The 17,728-nt window shown below is 26.9% G+C and overlaps 1 protein-coding gene across 2 annotated transcripts in view; it reads left to right on the top strand.

The window, feature by feature from the left end:
* LOC136972395 (protein held out wings-like) overlaps positions 1–17,728 on the top strand; it is a 67,866-nt gene that overhangs the window by 21,042 nt on the left and 29,096 nt on the right. For both annotated transcript variants that reach the window (XM_067266979.1, XM_067266978.1), the window contains exon 3: positions 5,407–5,523. In XM_067266979.1, the coding sequence (XP_067123080.1) occupies positions 5,407–5,523 (117 nt within the window). The remainder of the gene's footprint in view (positions 1–5,406; positions 5,524–17,728) is intronic.

The following is a 17,728-nucleotide window of genomic DNA, read 5'->3' as shown; positions in this document are numbered from 1 at the left end:
AATTTGAGATCAGTTGATGTTAGTGTACAATTTTTTTTTGCTATTCTGTGAATTCTATGATCTGTGCATTTGGTGGTTTTTCTCAGTCTTCCATAGCTTTACTGCATGAATACACGATATTTTGCTTCACCCCAAATGTTGTTGCAATTTTGGCATAGCTGATATTTTTACTACAAAGACTTACAATTTTTTGACAAAGTTCAGGACAAGTTTTGTTTATGAAATAAAAGTTATAAGTTTATCAAATGAAAACAAAGTTAATTCTTTTCCTGAATTTTAGTTTTATTTCTTTCTCCTGCTCATCTTGAGGCAGAAAATATATATTACTTTAATTACATTACAGTAGAGTGTCGATAAGTGGAACCAATTGGGGACTGGGGTCCTTCCAGTTAATGATTTGTTCCAGTTTCCGACTTTGTACGAAAAAATACATTAACCTGTCCGATGTTCAAATTTTTCTCTGTTGCGTATCGCTTCCTGTTGAATTTTTTTCCGTTGCGTGTCGCTTTGTGTTGAATTTTCGTCGATTTTAAGTTTAACGAAAATTTTTATAATAATCGTCGAGGCTATCGTATCGTTAAAAATTATTTCTGCATTTTGTACAAACAAAATAAATATATTAAAGAATATAAAAAACATGAAAATTATACTTTAGAAGTAAATTTAGTATCAAAAACATTCGATTCAGCACAACACAGTCCGACTGAAAATCGTTCCACTTTCCGGCCATTCCACTTACCGACGTTCCACTTATTGACGCTCTACTGTATAATGTTTTGATATGTTTTAGTAAGTTTCTGGAATGTTTGTAGAGTTTGTTTTACTTTGTTTGTAGGATTTATTGTGACTGGTCCTAAACTAATGACCAGATATATGTGGGTGTATTGCTAAACAACTTGTAATTTTTCTGCAGTTATGCAAATTACTTCATGTTCTACAAATACAAACAATTGATTTTTGCATAATTATTTATTTCCAGTGTTTTTGTATTTAATCAATGATTTTTGCCACAATCATTTTGGTTCTAAATAATTGGCCACCACTGTATAAAAACAACAGTTTTTACATGATTTTATTAAACAGTATTATGTACAATAGTTTATCTTAATAATAATAATGTGTATTATTGTAGTTAAATTTTTTTATGAATGGTTTGTTTTGTGTTGAAATTAAATGATAACATATAACAAAAACAAATCATTTTGGAATACATGTCATTTTGGAATACATGTTATTTTAAACTTTTATGAGCTATCATATAATAAAAGTAGTGTATTTACTTACAGGTTTTCCTTGGATAATCAGGGTCTATGTATATAGAATGTGTATTTATGTATTGATACGGTAGAGAGTCGTTTATCCGAATCAATTGGAGACTGGGGTTGTTTGGATTAGTGATTTGTTCGGATAACTGATTATGTATGAAAAAATATATTAACCTGTCCGATGTTCAAATTTTTCTCAGTTGCGTGTTGCTTTGTGTTGAATTTTTTTCTGTTGCGTGTCGTTTTGTGTTGAATTGTCGTCGATTTTAAGCCTAACAAAAATTTTTATAATAATAATCGAGGCTGTTGTATCATTAAAAATTATTTCTTTATTTTGTACAAACAAAATAAATATATTGAAGAATATAAAACATGAAAATTATACTTTAGAAGTAAATCTAGTATCAAAAACGTTTGATTTGGCACGACACAGTCTGACTGAAAATCGTTCGGATAACCGCCAATTCGGATTACCGGGGTTCAGATTAACGACTCTCTACTGTATATGAAAAAATTGTTTGTTAAATCTGTCAAAAGCAATATTTTATGTAATTTAATGTGTCATTTTATTAGATGTTCAGATAGTTTAAAACTTTAAAACTGTATTTTATTTTATACAGGATGAGTCAAAAGTCTGTGTTCTTTTCACTCCAAAAGTACTAAAAATATATTAATTTTGTTAATATAGTACGTAGGAAATTATGCATTGAGAATTGAATGAACCTTTTTGTTGACCTTAAATTATTTTTAAGGTCACTTACATTGTAATTTTTATCTTCCTGGCTCTCTTATATATAACAGCAGAAAAGTATGCAGTCAGTCAGAAAATGACCTACCCCATGATTTTCACATTTTTGGACTCAGGAAACCCTGAAACATCAAGAAAAAGAAGAAACAAACAAATTTGGGTTTTTTTCTGTATGTATGGATGTTAGTGTGTATATGGGACAAGATTTTGTTCACCCTGTTTAAACTCCTGTGCTTTTTGTCAAAAATTTCTGAAATTTTGCAGGGAGATTTGTGTATTAATAGTATTAATGCTATTAAATTTTGGTGGTTAAAAGTTAATGGAGTGGAGAGATAAAGGGGGTTGTGCGTCACATCTCGAGTAGGGTTGGACTTAATGACTATTTTACTTGTTATTTGCATTTAAAACTTTTTTATGAAACTCATCCCTAACTTCAAAATTAAGCTTTTTGCCATTCCTAATGTATTTCAAAAAAAAAAAAAAAAGAAACTTTTTGAAATACACGAACATTTCAAAACACATTCCATTTAACATAGACTGAGGACAATCTTGATTAGATTGAAAACATTTGTCTTTAAACATTTTATTATCATTAAACAGTACTGGAAACAAAAAAAAGCTCTAGTTGAATGTGGTTTTTTTTTTTAGTATTACTTTCCAGTCTCATTTGTTGTGAAGTTATTTTTTAATTAATATATCTTCAGTACTTTCAGAATGAAATGGGTGCAAGAGACTTTTGACTCTCCCTATATATCTTGTTATTTTGAAAAGAATTTGAAACTTTGAATAAAAATTTCTTTTAATACAATCTTAACATTCAAATAATAATATTATTTGCATAACTTTGTTTTTATATTACTATACAGTGAATCATTGTACTCTTGAAGAGTACAATGATTCACTGTATGATAATTTTTTTCATTGCTTTTCAATGAAATAAAATTAAACTTACGATAAAATTATTGAAACATTTATTCTTATAAAAATTAACAATTAAATGAGTGAAAATGAACTATTTATTTTTCTTAAAATAAGAAGTTTGAAAAGTAGTAAATTATAAAGTAGTGCCAAAGTAAATATTTATTTTTGAAAAAATAAATACAGGTATACCTCGGGTTACATTGTTTCGAGTTAAGTCATTCTCGATTATACGTCGTCAAAAAAATATATGGAAAAATAAAAATCAAGTTTAAGTCATTTTATTCAACTTTGTCTGTCTGCCACAAATATTGAAGTCGTAATATTGCTAGAAAAGCATTAAAAGCACATAAAATCATGTTACTGTACAATAAATAAGAATAAAAATATATAAAATCATATTAAAATACATACATTTACAGTAAATGTTAATACTATACATCATAAATCCTAGAGAACGAAATATGAAAACGTCTGTGATTCTGTATTGTCGTCTTATTTAGCAGTCTTTATTAGTAAATTTAACATAAATTAGTTTATTTTCTACTATCACAAAATAATTTTAATAACTGTATTATTTAACCTTACAAAATCTTTACAAGAAATTCTAAGACATTATAAAATAAAAACCTTTTATTTTATAATGTCTTAGAATTGCATGGGTTGGCAACCTATGGCACACGAGACAATTTTTAATCGCACTGATTGTATAGGAATGTAGTAAAAATTATATTTTAATTATTAATTACACATTTAAATGGAAGTCATAGTTCAGTAAAGGACATTAAAAACAAAATTTCTTGTTTGTATATTTCTATTACAATGCGTGCGTTTACGTTCCATGTTGCCATCTACGTGTTATGCAAGTGCTTCACATGTAAGAACATAATTCAATTAACGACTTGACTTCAAAATTATACATTTCTGAAGTCCATTATAACCAGACTAATTTTGATAACATATATAATAAACTTGGTAGAATCAAGTCGGCACCCGAAATAACACTATAACTTACATTCAGCACACCACCACTGAAAGGTTGTTGACCCTTGTCTTAGAGCAAACCACATTCACAAATAAAGAATCCGCAATGTACTGTAAACATTGACAAATTATAAACATGTACATTTACAAGTATGTATGTACATGTATTCATAAATTTAGATTACTTTTTTCCCTGTACTATATTAAAAACTCAAATTTATTTGTTTGTAAGCTTAAAATAGATTTGTATTAACCATATATTATTGAAAATGCATTTATAAATGAAATACAGAACTGGGAATGGTTATTTGTGGTTTAGCCTAGTGACAGGTAAATTCGACTTAAGTCGCCTCTCCTGGAACAAATTACTGACGTAAAGTGAGGTATACCTATACTGTAAATGTGTTCTATAAATTTATTTTTGATATTTTCAATACAAAATACTTCTGAAATTGTTTGTCATTTATATATTGTCAAACGTAATAAAAAGTAATAATATATAGACAAAATATATGGTTTCAGAGAATCAGTTTGACACCTTCAACTGTAATTAAATTATAATGTCATAGATACGAAAGATTCTATACTTCATAAACTGGTTCATGTAATTGTACAAAAAAACTCTCCAAAATAAGTCTTTATTGGCATTAATGTTTTTGACTTTTTCGTGTGGCCATCATCAGGATACTTTCAATATAATATAGACAGAATGCCCAGTTTAAAAATTAAATTTTTCCTAAAGATGTCAAACTGTATAATTTTTGTATTTACAATTGTCTTGTACATACAAAAATTATTCTTGTAGTTAGCATGATATTGATTTATGATATTTTAAGTGATTGAAAATATGTAAACCAAAGATTTTTTTTATACTTTCATTTTGCCAAAAAACTTGAACCATTTATTTCATTTATATAAATGGCTTGGCATTTATTTCATTTGTTACATTTAGTAGTAAATGAAACAAATATGTATTTTATTTACAATAAAAATAATCAATATTATACGTATTTTAAGATATTTTACTAATTTTATATTATCAAAAACAGATAATATATAAATATTCTGAAGAACTTTCTTTAATTTTAAAACCTTTTTTAGGTTTAGTTCACTGTCAGAAAAAATTATATACAACTTGTATATTACTGATGATATAAATAATCATGAATTGTATTATAATATTTTAAAATCATCATTATCATGTTCAATTTTTGACTCTTATTATAAAATTATATAATTTTCTCTGTTAATTTTCAAATTGGTATAAACATTGATATTTATTTCTTCAAAAAAGATTGTTTTATAGATCTAAATAGCATGAATATCAATTTATATTCATGCTATTTATATTCATAAAAGCAGTAATAAAAGAATATTGGCAAATGTTTCAAATTTATTTTTGTTTTTGATAGGCTACTAATTCTACTATTTGAAACTACATATTATTATTTCATAGTTTTTTTTTATAATTTCTGTTTATTTATTATATAGTATAATTTTGTGGGCCGTATTTTGGGACCTCGTGGAATGACTGCTAAACAGTTGGAATTGGAAACTGGATGCAAAATAATGGTGAGGGGTCGTGGCTCCATGAGAGATAAAAAGAAAGTAAGTTCAATAACTTAAATTGATTTTAAAGTGTAGCATATATATAATGAATGAAGTAAAATTGACAATTATAATTTTTGATTTAAAGCAAAAGATTTTTTAATATTTACATAAAATAGAAACATGTTCTTAAATTTTCTTTATTTTTTAAAAATATTTTTAAATAAGTCTGTAAAAAAAAAAAAAAAAAAATGGAAATTTAATTTAGTTATTAGATTGCAGTCATGAAGCAAATAGAAAATGTTAAATACATTAAGTAGCTAATCACATATCTTTTTTATATATTCAATGACTAAGAATCTAATTTCAGCACATTTTATATTTTTATGTAAAGAAAATCACAAGAAATACGTAATTATTGTATTAGTATTTGAAAGTGCATGAAAATATCACTTGTATTTGGTAATATCACAACTCATAAAAATTACATATCAACAAATGCTTTTCAGTTTTAAAAAAATATAGTTTAAATAAAAATTTAAATAACTATATTATTTAAGGTTTCAGAATTATAGAAAAATCTTTTTTGACTGTTTGTTAATAATTAACATCATCTTTCTAAAAGAAATGAAAGAATTTTGATATTGGATATTTAACAGTAAAGTTATTAATCAGAATATCATCAAATAATAAGATTAAATTTGTTTTCGTTTAAAAATAATTTTAATGCAAATATAGGAATTTTTGATTTCTTACAAAAATGATATCTTTTAAAAATACATTTGATCATCAGTTTTGGATGTGTAATTTAACCAAAACAAAACTTTAAAAAAAAGTAAGGCTAATAACAGAGTAGTTTTGTTTCTGTGTATTTTTAGCATCACTGAAGATAGTAGTGTGAATTACCAAAAGAACCTAACATTAAAGAAAGATTTAAATATATATATATATTTTTTTAGAGACAAGTTTGAAATGCATTAAGAATATATAAAAATAAATAAATAGGTGAATTTCATAGTTTTTAATTGTAAAATTACAATGAAAAATTTTTATATATTGTATTTTTAAAATGTGAAAAGTTAAATAATTAGTACAGTTAATTGACTAAAATTGAAAATAAATTGATTTTAAAGTATCTCTATACTAGACAGACATTTCTAATTGATATCAGTATATTATTGGTTGATTATTAATTATCTTTATCAATTATTTTTTGGCTGATCAATTATTAATCAGTTAATATAATAGTTTAATAAATTTTTACATTTATTGAAAATAAATGTAAAAATTTAGGTGTTTCAGAAAAAATGATCATAAATGAAAAATATTAAAATGATTTATTTCTTCAATAGTAAATTAAATTTCTGAATTAAAATGTTGAATTTGAAGTCACAAACACCAGATGAAATGGCATTGAAAAACAACAAAGTTGAATCTATGAAAGTTGACAGAATGTGGTGGTTTTCTTTACTTAATTTTAACAAAATAGTCTACAAGAAAGAATTTAAAATTTAATTACACATACTTATCTCTGCATTTTATTATAATTTATGATACTGTCCAATATAATGGAAGAAAATACTTTGTAAAATAAATAGTATATATAGTAGTATATATAGTATAATATACTATATAGCAGGGGTGGCCAATCATAGTATAATATAAAATTTATAGTATTTTAAAATAACCTTGTAGGTAGAAAATGATTTGAATAGAAAACTTTAAATTAAAATTTATAAAATTAAGTACTTATCTGATAAGTTAAGAAAAAATTTTGGTAACTTATTAACCAATACAGTAATTATCCAGTTTACAATTAGAAAACTATATATATAAGATTTATGAATATTTAATTAAAAAACTGATAATTTATAACACATGTATAAAATAAGACAAAACTAAAAGTAGATTTAGTTAGAAAAATTATCAATGGCAATAATGAAATATTCATAGATGTTTTATAGATTTTATAATTAAATACTCCAAAAAATTTCATCCAAATTGGATATCATGAGAAAACTGTAATAATAAAGATTATACTTATGAGGAATGTTACGTAGTTCTCTCTGGCTTTGATGTTTTACAATATTCATAACAATCAAAGACCAAGTGATGTATGTTTTACTGTCAGCAGAAGAATGTTTTTAGGGGTGAAATCAGCTTTCAAAGTTGGATTATCAAGCAGTGATTCTATAGTTTCATATAGAAACACTTATCCAGTTTGAATAAAATCAATGTGAAAGTACAGTTGATCCTTTTGACCAACAAGTTTCACCAAGTGTTTGGAAAAAAATTCCAGATTCCAAAAAACACAACTTGAGTTTTATTGATTGTATTTTAAATACAGGTAACCCCATATAACAAGGGAATTACGTTCCAAAAAATTACCGTGTTATGTGAATCCGTGTTATACGAAACAAAGAACTAGTACGGAAAGGGGGGTTAGGTTCCAAAAATTAAAAAACATGTTGTTATATTTTCATAATTAAGATAAATATCTTTATTAAAATTTTCTTAAGTGATACATATTAATATAAATTAAACAATGTTTTCTTCATCATCACTAAGCACTATTAACCGAGGGGGTTTTCTTTTTGGCAAGCTATCCTTATTTTCTGAGCATTTTTCTGCATTATCTTCAGATCCATGCTTTACCTTTTGCAAAAAGTATGTAATTTTAGATTGCTTGCTTTTAGTTAAAAATCTTTATAAATTTCCTTATATGGTGCTAAGCACTTATGAAGAATAAAGCATGTATGGAATAAGGGAAAAACATCTGGCAACAGCAAAAGCAGAAGCGTCGAGATCCGGCAACATTGAAACAAATTTCGAGAAGGACCATGTGTATGGACAGAAGGCGGGAAAAGAAAATTTACATAGTTAAGTACTAATAGTTCACGAAAATAATAATTTTTGTGAACTATTAGTACTTAAGTATGTAAAAATTTATTACATTTCATGTTGTACGAGGGTTTTACTCAATTCTCGAACCTGGTCAGAGTGAATCCGTGCTATAGAAGTGCCGTGTTCTACGAGGGTTACCTGCATATGTTTTATTCTATGTTTTTCTTTTAGGTTATTATATGAAAGCAATCTAAGTGGTAAAAGAAAAAAAAATGTTGTTTACTGACATTATATAGTTAGATCTATGATGATTATGTTTGTACTGAATGTGCAGACTTTTTTCCTTATTATATCATATTGTCTAGGAAATAATAATTTCTTTACATAGCATTTACACTATACTAGGTATTATAAGTAATCTAAAGATGATTTTAAAATATATGAGAAGATTTGTCTAGGTTATCAGCAAGTACTATACCATTTTAATTAGGGTTGAACATCAAAATACAAACATGCCAAAATCTTGGAACAATCCCTGCAGTACAAAGAGACCAATGTATTTCTTATAATGAGTAATCAAAAATGCATTTTTATGAATTTTAAAAGATTTATTGTTTAACACCAGTATGATATCTGTACTAAAGTGATGCACAGAGAATCTAATTTATTTAGATGTTCATATAATAAATCTTTATTACAACCTGTTGTGAAGGAAAGGTGTGCAAAGTAGAGTGTTTTTTCAACCAATATTATTTGTTTTCACTTCTGATTAGTTTGGTTAGGAATTTCTATTCAACACTTGTTTAACATTACGTGAAGACATGTTGGGAGTGAAGCAGGTTTAAGCTAAGTACACTTGGGTATAACTGTTTCTGGCAATGTAAAAGAAATTGCAGTCACACTTTAAACTTGATCACTGCCATTTAACATTATATCACTTGGTAGAAACATGTTTTGCGGATTCCATATTACAAATATATGATTGTGGCATCATCTGTTAGTAATAGTAATGGTAAGTAGGAAAACTCTGTTGATAATGATAACACAGTGTTCTAATTAATAAGCAAAACATGATTTAACAAAATATAAGAGTACTTTTGGCAATATACAAGCTTATCAGGCAAATCTGATACAGAATGGTAGAGAAAAAAAAATTGAAATTACTGGAATAGAACAAAAATTTTTTATAAATATAACATTAATATAAATATTTATATTGAATCAAACTATGACATAACCTGCATTACACATAATATACATAAATAATAATGTAAATTAAAAATATTATTTATAATGCAAAACATTGGGATAAATATAAAAATAAAATAGGAAAAACTCAGAAACGTAGCCAATAAACAGAAGTTAAGACTACCTTGTGAAGTGACACCCAATGCTCAAGCAGTACAAATGTAGGGCTGATACACGTTTGGTTGTTCAAAATGCATAGTTTCCCATATATAAATTTCTTGTCACCACAAGGATGACTTAGTGAATTTCAACCCAAAGAGGCTCAAAGGAGATAGTTGCCTCTCCTTCACAACAGTTTGTAATAAAGACTTGTTAGAATTTTATGGGGAGGAGTCAATAATGTCACAACCTTTTCAAAACCTCTTAAAACTTCCATAATGAGAGAAGTTTTGAAAAAGTTATGTAAAGTAGGTTAAAATTAAGTTTGTATTTTTGTCAAAAATTTGATGACTATGACAACTATAATACTATATGGCATTTGACCATTTGAAACTATTAAAATTACTTTTTTAACAATCAAAAATGTTGATAGAGATCGATAGTTGATGCCCATTATAACAGAAATATTTAAAACTCTTCCTAGACTGAAGAACTACTTCTGAATTTGATATCTTTTTGGAAATGTAAAGTTTACTGTGGTTTGAAATTTGAAGTATGTATTGATTTTGAGTATGAAAAGTAAATCTTCAGACCTTTGTTCATATCAGATTAATTTGTTTTTCTTTTTTATATCTATTACATCACATGATTTATAAATTTAATCAAAATATAATTAATTTTCTTTTTGTGTGTAAAATTATAATTATAATTTTATTTACAATATCTTTGTTTTACTTCGATATTGTAAATAAAATTAAACTGTGCTAGTGAAAAAATATTGCACTAGCATATAAAAATATATACCCACACATTGACACACAGGATGTTTTTTTAATCTGTGGGTATAATGAAGTATTCAAAAACACTAGATTTAACCCAAGTTGTCTTTTATGGTTATTTTGAAAAAAATTTAGAATTAGCTAACACCAGAATGTATTTGAATATAAATTTCTGAAAAGAAAGATCATGAAGTAGGGAAATCTCATAAAATAAGATCTTGCATTATAGGAACTTCCTGTAATGCAAAATCTTATTTTATATAGGAAGTTAATGCTTTTGTTAGAAGCTTAATAAAAATAAATTAAAAAAAAAACAGGAGTTGGCATTGGTCCATTTTTACTAATTCGAACTCCAACTTCTCTAGCAACAAATTTGCTTCAGATTCCATAGCCCTGGTGTTGACCCATAAATATTTCACTAGGTGTCAACAAAAATATATTTTTTATTATAAAAAGTATTTTTATGCTGTTTTTATTCAAATTTGTTAACTGTTTTTGAAATTGTAAAATCACTTTTGATATACCCATCTTTTGAGGGCTGATTTCATTCCTTAAAAATATTTTTCTGCCAATGTCAAAAACTAAGACCCTTTTTTTTTCTACATATATCATATGTAAGAATTCATCAGAATTGGAGAGGAACACTTGGGTAATGTTTCTTGTTGGTGCATTACAACAATAATAAATTGGTTTTTTTGCATTTCAATAGAGATAGTAAAGAAAATTGTTTTTTTTTCCTCTACTTATCTAAAAAATTACAAATTATGTAAATTTTAATTCCATATTTGTTAAGTATATGTTATTTTTTTAGGTAAATGACTAAATATAACACATTATAAATTATGTATTCTGTTGTCTATCTTATAAAAAAAATATGAAACAGTTTGCAGATTATTAGGATTAATTAATTTCAATACTAATTGGTGTTCATTCTCAGTCAAACTGATTCTAATTAATTTCTAATTAATTAGAAATCAGTTTGACTAATTAGAAATCAGATTCTAATTAATTTCTTTAATAATTCAAATGATGATGCTGGATTCATTGGACCATAACTTGGATAACTAAATATATAAATACTAGCTTTTACTATCTTTATTTTAATTAGCCAAGATATGGCCCAACTAATTCAGCATCATCATTTGACTATTAATACCAGGTTGTTCAATAAGTTTTGTCGTTTGATAAAAAAAACACAATTTTATGGTTTGAAATACATTTTATTATTCAATATAATCTCCCTGAACTTCAATACACTTGTTCCAGCGATCTTCTAATTTATGGATTCCATCCCTGAAGTGAGAATCCGGAAGACTGTCGAAATACGCTTCCATGGCTGCTATTACCTCTTCGTTCGATGAAAATTGTTTTCCATGCATGAATTTTTTGAGATGTGAGAACAGCCAGAAGTCAGAGGGAGCTAAATCTGGCGAATAGGGAGGATATTGCAACAAGTTGTATTTTAATTCACTTGCAACAAATGCAACAAGTTGTATTTTCGTGATGGTTTTTTGAGCTGTGTGAGAGGGTGCGTTATCTTGATGAAAATGATTTTTTTCTTCTGTAAACCAGGTCTTTTCTCACGAATTTTTACATCAATCTGGTTTAAAAGGTTACAATAATAGTCTGAATTTATTGTTTTACCAGTTTGGAGATAATCCACAAACAAAATTCCTTTTGCATCCCAAAAAACTGATGCTAACACCTTGGCCGATTTCTGGACCCTAACTCGCTTCAGAGCCGAAGAATCGGGTTCACACCACTCCTTAGCCTCTTTTGATTCAGGATCATGATAGTAGACCCAAGTCTCATCCATAGTAATGAAATAATGCACAAAATCCTTTTTATTTTTTCTAAAATGCTCCAAATGTTGTTGAGAAAGTTGCATTCGAATGTGTTTTTGCTCCATAGTAAGCGAATGCGGCACCTATTGTGCACACAGTTTTCTGTAACCCAAAACATCAGCCAAAATATTGCTCACACTGTCTAATGAGATCCCTAGGGCTTCTACTAAATCTCTCTCAGTTAATTGACGATCTTCCAAAACCATATGCTGTATTTTTGTTACGATTTCTGGTGTTGATGCACTTTTTGGACGTCCTTCATGTGGATCATCTTCAAGACTTGTACGGCCACGTTTAAATTCCGCAACCCATCTTTCTACTGTTCTAATTGAAGATGAAGAGTCCTTATACACTTTTACCAATCGTTCATGAATTTGTTTTGGTGCTACACCTTCCAAAAATAAGAATTTTATCACTGCACGATATTCAATTTTTTCCAAAAATACACTGACGCGTCAACTTTGAACAGCTGCAAATGTACCAATGAGTTGACAGATCTACATGAAACTTCACACGTGTTTATAAAAAAGTAGTACTATTTTTAGAGCAATAAAAGGACAAACCTAATAGCACCATCTCTTATTGAACGACAAAACTTACTGAACAACCTGGTATATCATTTGAGCTTTGTTTACTACATAATAAAAATATTGAATAAATTCATGTGTCAATATTCCATTCATTTGATATAAACTCTTGAGTTGTATATATTTTATTAGTTATGATAGTGAATAAAATGTTTCAATAAGAACTTAATAAATTATCATACCTAGAAAATTGTCGAGTGTTTATACTGTGTCATTTGTCCTTGATTTCATTGCTTAAACTTTTTATGTTACTATCTATTGAAGTGCAATTTATTTATGCGAGTTTTTTTTGTGACTTTTACTCAGTTCTCTGTTTTGAACAATGGATAAAATTTGCTCTAAATGGTTGCAAATTATACAGAAAATTCATTAAATATGATAAAATATCAGTTTGATTTGTAGCTATAGTTGTAATTTTATAATAATACTGGAATTCACATAATTAAGAAAACTCTAACAGTTTTTATCACATTTTGAGAAATTAAATTTTTCTGTTTATGAATTTTTTTGAAATCTAAAAAAATAATTAAAAATATATAAACTTAAGAAAAATTTGTTTTGTAATAGTGTTATATCTTCTATAAGCTGAGTTCAATGTGCTTGGTTTCTCTGGTTGTTTAAAAAATCCAGTATAACTGATCAAATTAGCTTTACTTTTTCTTTACAGAAAAGGAGCATATGCATTTTAAATTGAAGTTTTAATATACAATCCTTCTTCATGTTAAGTATGTTCTTACTCCCAGATCATACAAATGTAGGTGGGTGGTATTGGACTATAAAAATATAATAAATATTAAAAATAAATTGTTTAATACCACCTACATTTGTATGATCTGGGAGTAAGAACATGAAGAAGGATTGTATATTAAAACTTCAATCTAAAATGCATATGCTCCTTTTCTGTAGAGAAAAAAATACAGCTAATTGGATCAGTTATAACTGGATTTTTTGAATAACCAGAAAAATCTCACAAGCATGTCAAATTCACTTTATAGAGGTATAACACATTACAGTTTCCCATAGAGAAGTTTAAGAAGTTTTGTAATAGAATATATTCTAAGTCAATAAGTAAATCTTGCTTATTGATATTATTTTAACTATTTCTTGAACAGCAGTAGACAATTTTAGAAAGGCTGAGGGTCAGCAATTAATAATTGTTATTGAGAAGCCAGAATTTGACTTTTGTAAGCCCTAAATAGTTATCTTAAGAATAAGAATAAGAAAAGAAGACTGAAATTGTTATATTCAAAGAAAAAGCAAATATTAAATTTTGAACTTTACAATTTCAGTCTTATTCTCATTCCTAAGATAACTATTTAAGGCTTACAAAAGTCAAATTCTGGCCTCTCAATAACAATTATTAATTGCTGACCCTAAGCCTTTTCTAAAATTGTCTACTGCTGTTCAAGGAATAGTTAAAATAATTTTTTAAATACAGTAAAACCTGTGTAAACTAGAATGTCATGAAACCAAATTATTTTAAAATTCCTACTATTAGTTCACACTCTCCCTATATATATTTATATATCTTGTTCAAATTTTCAATCATTAATAAAATACTTTTTATTCATCCACTCAAGTTCAAATACATTTTTTTAAAACTTGTAGTGAATGACACTTGATGTTAATACAGTTTTTTTCAAATATTAATTCATTAATTAAATTTAATTAATTAATTTTAGTTTTATATGGGAGAAAAAAATTTCTTTTATATAAGATATTTAGCATATGTATATACATATTTATATTAATTGTAATTATTTAATAAAAAGTAACTAGAATAAAATTTTTCTTTGTTGACCTAAGTAGGAATTGACTTAAAAAAATTTTTTTTTATATTACTTGTTTCTAAATATGAAATCACAAAGGATCACAATAATATATGCAAACAAAACACTAGCTTAATATGCTTTTATGAAGTGTAGAAAAGACAATTTTTTTTAACAAAAAGAGAAGAGGGTTTCTAAAAAGTTTCAGAACCACTGAATTAGTGTGAAATTTATATATCAGTCATAAGGATGATTGCACCAAGAGAATTAACTGTTTTCAGCATAGTGGTTCTTTAGATCTGAAATGTCAGATTTTGATAAACCACAATTATCTCATTAAAAAATAAACTGGTAATGCAGTAAAACCTGCCTAAATGGAAAAAAATTAGAAATTAACATAGAAAATTGCTATGTCAGAAACCTGTCCAATGTGGAAATTGGAGATGTTTTCAGGTACAAAGAACATAATGTGGACAAAGCTTATAATTAAGATTCCACTTGTAGACAAATAAGTAAAATTGCTTCCAGATAAAAGGGTCATTACAGAGCATGACAAAATATATTCAGAGAACCATATCAGATCATGTTGAAGAAACAAAGGTCTACACACAAAAATGGAAATAAAATAAATAAAAGATAATACACAAAATAAATATAAATAGAAATAAAATAAAAATTATGATACATAAAACAAAGATAAAGAATAGATGATAAAATAAACTGAGTCAATTTCAAAAAAGTCCTCCAGGCATGTGACAAGGGTGTCATATTTTTACTGTTAAAATATCTATGTAGTCTATTTATTAACTATATATCTTTAATTCCATAATTCTGTTTTTATCATTTTATTTTGATAAATAAATTGTTAACCACTCTGCAGTGATCGACGGATATATCCGTCAAGGGTGATCACGTGGTAGTGATGAACGACGTCTATATCCACAAAGAAATTTTGCGGATATCGCCAAAAACTAGCCAAAAATTACCGCGAAAAAAATTCACATAAAAAAGGAATTATATGACAATAAAAAAAGACATAACTGTTTAAAAAAATTTTTTTTTGAAACTGAAAGAAGAAAAATGCGTGGGAAAATTCTTAAAAAATTTCCCATATTTATTCTCCACTACATTGTGGTAGCTCCATATCTGACTAACCCACTGTAGAAAGGTTAACATACTTTTATGTTTTACTTTTGTGCATACAATGTTTAATACATTTTAAATCATTTGATAGTTTTTTTTAAATTTTAAAATTTTATTTTCTGTTTGTGTTTTTGTCTAACATCAGAACCTGAGGAGGACCTTTAAGGCAAAAACATTAGTTTAATAAATGTGTTCTTCACTGGATTTATTTTTAAAATATAAAAAATATTTTGAAATAGAATGATATAATTATTTTTCATTTTTAAAAGTAATTTAATATGTTCTGCAATCTCCAAAATCATAATATTAATAATGCTGTGTAAAATATGTATTAAAAATTACCTTTGAATTACATAGAAATTTTCACAAAATTTATTAAAGTTTGTTGGAAACTGCTTACAAAAAAATGACTTTGAATTGAGTTGAAAATTAAAAAAAAAAATTAACTTAGATCAACTTCTAACTTAAAAGATAATTTTTGTTTTTTAAATAAAAAATATTATTGTAAATTTTTATAAGATTTTGAAAACCAAAGATCTGGTTTTCAAAAAGAGTCAGTACTCCGATCACTCAATCTGGTTGTTATTTTAATAATGAAAAGACCTGCTACTGAAAATGCTCTTTCCAATTCAATGGACGTGGATGGAGTCATCTTTAATGCATTTAAGAGAAGACAAATGTTATGTGTTTTTTCACCCATAGCATTGAAGATTTCTAGTTTGTTTTTGAGATGCGTTGCAGTACTTCTTTTGCTCTCAGGTATTCTTGATTTGTCTATCTCGGTTGCTTTAATAGCGGTATCAAGCTTATAGTCCGATAATTCGGCAATTCGTTTGGCTTTAATAATCAGGTTTATGAAGAAAAACTTCATATTTGCAGACTTCATACTCATTTCTATTCTTGCCCAATTTGGACAACCTGGCATAATGCAGATATTGAAGCTACTGGGGATGGTTAAAAATTAAGACAGCATCGGCACAATTATTCAAGATATTACAGGTTCTAACAAGTAAAGAATTTTCAGAGTCCTGCCACAAATAAGTTACATATCGATTATTGACAATCTGTGACATGTCATAACAAGCAAAAATTTAAAAAATTAATAAGCGGGCTTAAAATTAATAGCAAGGTTGAGGCCGAAGTTTTAAATGCGAAAACGTGTACGTCGGACGTTCAGCGCTGCTTTCCTGTAAGCCTAGAAGTTTGACAATGGCATTTGGAATGTCGAGCATGATTCCACTGACTTTAATATATGTGACTGCTAATTTATAAGTAATAGAAGATATGACATAAATTAAAATTTATTTTTTATTTATATTAAGAAAAATTTTTGGAGAAGAGGGGGCCAAGGGTAGCCAGGACTCCTTGGACCCCCTTTGGAGGCACCACTGTCTTGTGATATATTTTAGAATGAATAATGAAATCTTTGTAACATTTATAATTTTAGAATATTGAGTATTTATTTAAAATAGTACTATGTAAATTATCTATTAATAACTTCATTATTTTCAGTTAAAATTTTACATTAGTAGATTTGAATAAGGCTATGTGATGTATAAAATGATGTAAAGGATTGCATAGATATTAACAATTAAGCTATTATGATTTAAAATTTGATCAGTTCAATCTTAGCTTTTTTTTAATGGTTTTTCTGGGAGGGTATTAACACTTTGCAAATAAACTAATAAACTGTATATACTATATATAGATATATAGCTGTGTTTGTTCAATTCCATGATAACACTGCATCATAATGCCATCTTGGAGGCTTAAATTAAATGCTTGTTATCAGCAAAGTTGTTTGAATTGATGTGGACATTAGGCAGTGTAGTGGAAAATCTGGTTTTAGAACACTGTATAGTTTACTTAGTGATGTTTGTTTGATTTGGACAGCAGATTAAGAGGCACTACTACTAGTACAGATAAATATAAATGAGTAAAAATAAGTAAAT

Source organism: Centruroides vittatus, unplaced genomic scaffold, assembly GCF_030686945.1.
Source record: "Centruroides vittatus isolate TY-2023 unplaced genomic scaffold, ASM3068694v2 contig_290, whole genome shotgun sequence".
In the NCBI taxonomy this organism is placed as follows: Eukaryota; Metazoa; Arthropoda; class Arachnida; order Scorpiones; family Buthidae; genus Centruroides; species Centruroides vittatus.
This window is presented reverse-complemented; position numbering and strand designations above follow the sequence as displayed.